The sequence below is a fragment of the Nelumbo lutea genome, chromosome 5 (assembly GCF_056320005.1).
Source record: "Nelumbo lutea isolate HS-2025 chromosome 5, American lotus-T2T, whole genome shotgun sequence".
NCBI classification, from domain to species: domain Eukaryota; kingdom Viridiplantae; phylum Streptophyta; class Magnoliopsida; order Proteales; family Nelumbonaceae; genus Nelumbo; species Nelumbo lutea.
Genome location: NC_142688.1, coordinates 15,576,091 through 15,582,090, shown reverse-complemented (window position 1 = coordinate 15,582,090; position 6,000 = coordinate 15,576,091). Strand labels below are relative to the sequence as shown.

Here is a 6,000-nt window from a genome sequence, read left to right as displayed (position 1 = left end):
ATTTTGGAAGAAGACGGGGATAAGGGAGAGGGGAAGAAAGAAGAAAAGAGAGGAAAGGATGAATATGGATATAAAGAAGAAAAGAGAGGAAAGGGTGAATATGGATATACTAATACCAATTGCCAGTGATATTAGCAATTGCGGTGGTGACAGAGGGGAGGAAGAAGAGAGAAGAGGGAAGAAAGAAGAGGAAGAGTTAGGAAGAAAAGAGAAAATATAGGGGAAGGACAACCGTAAGGTGACTAATTTTACCTCAGTAGAGATGGTGGTTGTTGGTGGCTAATTTGGATGAAGGCATGCCTTTCGAACACGGAGGAATTGACTGATTAGGGCTTTGAATTGAAATGAGGTTTTTGTCAAGAACAAAAAAATAAAATAAAAGAAAGAGGCGGAATGGGAATCACATTCCAAGGAGGTGGGAGAATTCCATTCCACCTAAAATGGAAATGAGAATCCCACTTAAATGGGATTTTGGTTCCCATTAACCAAGAATCCCATGTTCATTTTTTAGATCTATGTGAGGATCAAGGAAAGTTTATTTTCTTGGGTATCACTTACCCGAGTAAGCGATACCTAAGGGTGTCAATGGACCGATTTTGGATTGAACCCCATCCAGTCCAAAATCAATTTGGATGGATTGGACGGACCAACAAGACATATTGGATTAGACTAATCCGGTGCAAAATATTTATTAGATTGGATTGGACTTGGTCCGTCCATAACAAATTTATATTGGATTGGGTTCGATTAAGCTAGTATCTGGTACACTGATATAAGATAAATGTGTCAATGGACCGAGTTTGGATTAAATCCAATCTAAATCAAAATGAATTTGAACATATTAGACAGTCCAAACATTGAATTGGACTGGTCCAAATTGGTCCAAAACATTCATTGGATTGGATTGGACCTGGTCCACTTATAATGGACTCACATTGGACTGGATCAGATTGGACCAAATCCAGTCCAATTGACACCCTAATACCCATCTCCTAGGTGGGTAAATAACTTTCCCACCTAGGGGGAAGTTGCTAACACTTGAATGGGGCAAAAATGCCCCTTTTAATAATGGATTTTTATGGCTAAAATGGTCATTACCTTATTTGCCTAAGAAATAAAAGAACATGTGTAAATGCACTTACTTGGGTAAATGTTTTTCAGGAAAAACTTACCCAAATAGTTGCATTTACCCGGCTAAGTAACTTACTGAAAATGAACGTTGCCTTAAAATTTTTAAGCCGTCTAGTTAATTTAGAAGAGTGATTTAGATACACCATATTTTTTGATAAATGGGACAGGGACAGTTCCCTTAGGGCTTACATTATGTTCGGTTTGATAGAAAACAAGAGAAACAGAATTTTTTGGAAAAAACAGCCTTTAGTGATACTTAAAGAGAGAGAAAAAAAAGAAACACTTGTATTATCAAACAAGTAAAGGAAAATACTTCAAGGAACGGCCAGCCAGGATGTTGGACGGTTGGACCCAATTTCAATCCTAATGCGTTTTATAGATGATACTGGGGTATTTGGTACAAAAACCACTTATTATGAAAGCATACAGTGGCATTGCATTGCTGTTGGGTTTTGGTTTAATAAATACAAATTTAATTTTTTAGAAGGCCCGTCAGGGTATAAATAAACAAATACAAATTTATGAGAACTATGTATTGTCCCATCATCATATATGAGTGCCATTTCAACTAGAAAAATGAGTGTAAAAACATGATGTTTAATGTAAAAACAGCAATTTGTATTAATCAATTCAAAACATTCTCAAACATCTTAAATGAAAAATCTCCCTCCCAAATTTGTATTGGTAAACCCAAAATCCAACACAACACAACATCAGTACCAAACATATCTTATGTGGTTGTCTTTGTGAGGTGTAACTCATGCTCTATTTGGTCTTTACACGTGCAAAACTTGGCCATTTTATGAAGCATGGCTCATTAACCTGACGTGAATATTATTTATTATTTTCCCTCAATCGCAAAGAGTGGAAAGACAAAACTTTTTAACAAAGGTCGACACATCCGAAGATTTGCAATTTGTATACTGCAAGATCCCACGAAAGGTATCTTATATGAGTTGTAATTTAACCGAATGGCATATATCTTGGACTGTTTGCAAATGCAGGGAGGTCAACAAATTTATTTCTTTTGGATCCACTGAAGTTGTAAATGACTTAGAAATATGCATATCATGGCTCATGCAATGCAAACTCTTTTGCACGCGATCAGGGAGGGGAAAAACTGAAGAATCTACTCCGCTCAGCCTTAATCCCAATTATTTGGGGTTGGGTACCTCTACACGAATCCTGACCGGACAGTTATTGCTGTATCAAGAGCCAAATACAAACCCATGATATGCTTACAGAAACACACCACACAAAACCTGCTTCTAGAGCAAAATATTACACTCAATCAATACCAATATTAAGCTACAGAAAAAGACACGAATGTTGTATCCAGTAGATTGAAACATTACAAAATTTTCCTGAACTTTTGGTTCCCAGTAGGCTTCGTATTCATTGTTGTATTTGACTGGTTTGTGCAGCTACTTGTTAACTGTGTGTGATTTGGTATAGCAGAATCCCCTCCATTGCCGCAGGAAAAATTTGGTGTGCACTGAGCATCGAGCCTCCAATCCTTATCTGAAACCCATACATTTCCGTGGGTTTCATGGAATTAAAAATTACAATCACCTACTCAACTTCTACAACACTCATTAATCTCCAATTCATTAAGAATTACAGTAATTATCCGGTGGGTCCTGAACTTATAACATCCATGTCAATGTCATCCTCATCACTGTAATCCCCTTGATCCACTGCTGGTTGTTTTAATCTCCGGAATATTTCATCAAGGGACTCGGATGACGAAACAAGGGAAACAAGGTCTTTTTCCCGAACTTGGCGAAGAGGCATAAATCTCTTGGCACCTATATTATCCTTTATACTTTGAAATCCTGTCTTCACTGATTCCCATGTTGAGGAGAGCCTAGAAGAAGGCACCCCTGCTTCATTACCAGAATTCTGGTGGTTCTGAGATTTGCTTGTATCAAGCAAAGAGACTGTATTGGGAGCAATGTTCTCCTCCATTTTTTTTTTACTGGATGTTTCTTTATTCTGTTCTTTTATGTTGGTAGACTTGTTTCCAGTTGCTTCAGTGCTCATGTCATATTTCCAGGTCTCTTCTTTCAAGGGTTTTGATTGGCTTCCCTTTCCACTGTCCTTGGCCAAACTGGATGTTGGCTTCATTTCAATAGCAGCCTTGTCCTGAAGGCCATCTCAAGATTAGCAGTAGAATATTGCCCCACTTGTTAGGTTGGAAAATGGTAAAAGAATAAGAATGACAAAATGAAGGTTACTGACAACAAAAAGGGAAGAATTTGATGACCAAAACAAAAAGAGAGGAATTTGATGACAAAATCAGTGTCACAAATTTGTGTTTATTGGTAAATAGATCTGATAGTGCATCATGACAGACATTTCCATGATGCATAACAATATAAATAGCATAGACAAAATGATAGTATCACCACAGGGTTCCACCGACAATAAAGCAGTTCTACATACTGTGCTATTGCTTCCAGACTCAACATCTACATTGCTGAAATTCCTTGCCAATGGGATGACATGCTCACCAACCTTACGTCCTTGTTCAAGCCAAGATCGCTCTGTAGGAATTTTTTTTTTCTTTTTTAATAATTCAAGCCTAAATAGGAAAATTGAAATCATTCACAGAGGAGTAAAAAAAAGGTTTTGTATAGAAGCCTTGTGGCATCGGTCCATACTGTCATGACCTCACCTAATGGGAGTGCAAAAGAATGTCGAACTACATACTGCATGCAAAGAGGGAAAATGAGATCAAGACCTATTTACCTTTTTGCAGGATGATTATTCCTGAAGCATTAAGTCCATCCAGATTATCAGCCTCATTTTGGAACCTGAACCTCTTCCAGCTTCCGAAAAAATCAATTACCCGGCCAAAGAAATTGCTTGCAACTAGTAGGGTATATAGAACCATAATAAGTGGATAGATTTTATTAAATCCTTGCCCAAAAAAAGGGACTGCATCATCAATGTTCCCCATTCTCTGCAGATCAAACCAGAAACTTATCACCCTTCAAGAACCTTTTTTTTTTTTTTTTGAAAAAGATGTTGAAGAATCAATTTTAAGATTCATAGAGAGCAGATGATGGGTAAGGACCTTTTTTAAAATGCAGTCCACCTCTTCCAACTCCAAGACCCCAGATAGCTGGGACCAACATTAGGTAATGGAAAAGGACGCTATGTTGAAAAAATTCTGATGGATATTAAAGGAAAAGATCTAGTTTTGGACAAATAATTTCATTATCTCAAGGAGAGACCAGGAAACAATTTGAAAGACAGGTTTATTATGATTGGCAGCCGGGTCAGAATCTGAGAAGGGCTTCATATGTAAAATTTTCTTCCCAGTATCACCCATGTGGCACATGTATGCACAACAAAGACACCCTTTCCTGATTTTTTTTGTTGAAGACCTTAAGTTTAAGGTGAAGTCTTGTCACAAGTGACCATTTTGCCGCACCTTCAAGTGCCATCACCACATCCACAGCATGCCATCCGAGTGTCCAAGTGTGTGTCTTGGGTGGGACATTGCATGTATTTTGTATGGGGGGGATTGCCAATGGCATTATTGTAATTTTGTAGTATGATTTTTCACCTTTTTGATGTTTCTTATTGTCACTCCCCCAAAAACTTAACGTACTCTTTGAGGGGAGGAAGGTAGTCGATTGAATCAATAGCGTGTAAAGGTTAAGCACGAGATCCCCTCGACAATGAACTATGTGCTTGTGCTTACCATCAATCAATGCAATACAAGTAGCCTTTTGACTAATTTGTTTGCCTTCTTGTTGTTGCCTTTTGTGTGTTGCTGCTTGCACCCGTAGGCTTTCTTGACCCCATCAAACGCCGCACAGGGCCTTGTTGAATAGCCCCGTGACAGTTGGTATCAGGGCAGGAGCTCCTTTCTAGCCATTCGACCCGTGACGCAAGTGCCAGCATGAAGCACAACAGGGACATTGTGGAGGAGATCGAGCATGGACTCTCCACATCCCTTGAGCCCGATGATGTGCCCACCGACGACATCGGCAAGGACAAGGCACCAAAGCCCAGCAAACATGAGAAATCCACCAACAAGCATGCAACCATTGACTTGCGCATGCTACAATGCAAGGCCACTGTAGGTGAGATGCGAGATTCGGTAGGTGATGCGAGATTCGGTAGACGAGCTACACCAAAACATGGAAGCCATGGAGAGTACATTGGTGGAAGTGGAAGGCCGCCTAAGTGGAGTCGTGGATGAGATCCATGAAATACTCAATGGCACGCTGAAAGAAATTTGTAGCACCACGCGCCAACAAGAAGGAAGCTCATCCAACTCGCATATCCAAGACAAGCTTGACAGCTTTCAAGCCCAACTCGACGAGATGAAGAGAGAGAGGGCAACATGGAGAAGAACCATCTCCACATCAATGGCCAGTTAGACCGAACTGAATGAGATGAAGACTGAATGGGCAGCTTTGAAGTCCGCCCTAAACACCTCCGCTGATGTCCAAGCTCAACTTGAGGAAATCAAGGAGTGTGCCATCATGAAGAGAGCAATTGCCAACCCGACCAGCACCTTAGCCTTGCACACTCCTTCCTACATCAAGATTTGGGAGCCAACTCCCTATTTGGAGCGATGCACAAGAGCTTGCCAACTTCTTGTGGCAAATGGAACAATACCTTGCCGCAGCCAATGTGGTTGATGAAAGGACTCAAGTACGTACAACTACAATGTATTTAACTGATACAACTACATTGTGGTGGCACAGAAAGTGTGTTGACATAGAACGCGGTACGTGCACCATACAATCATGAGTCGATTTTAAGCGAGAGCTGAAGAAACAATTCTATCCAAAGAATGTGGAGTTCCTTGCCCACCGAAGGATGAGGTCCCTCAAGCACGGTGACTCG

At 40.0% G+C, this 6,000-nt stretch overlaps 1 protein-coding gene across 4 annotated transcripts in view; it reads right to left on the bottom strand.

The window, feature by feature from the left end:
• Nucleotides 1-2,397: 2,397 nt before the first annotated feature.
• LOC148850572 (uncharacterized) overlaps nucleotides 2,398-6,000 on the bottom strand; it is a 73,764-nt gene continuing 70,161 nt past the window's right edge. For 3 of the 4 annotated variants that reach the window (XM_088945614.1, XM_088945616.1, XM_088945617.1), the window contains exons 12-14: nucleotides 3,883-4,096; nucleotides 3,577-3,677; nucleotides 2,398-3,276 (exon numbers count right to left, since the gene is read on the bottom strand). In XM_088945614.1, the coding sequence (XP_088801740.1) occupies nucleotides 2,758-3,276; nucleotides 3,577-3,677; nucleotides 3,883-4,096 (834 nt within the window). In that variant the 3' untranslated portion in view covers nucleotides 2,398-2,757. The remainder of the gene's footprint in view (nucleotides 3,277-3,576; nucleotides 3,678-3,882; nucleotides 4,097-6,000) is intronic. The other variant, XM_088945615.1, reaches the window with a different exon arrangement.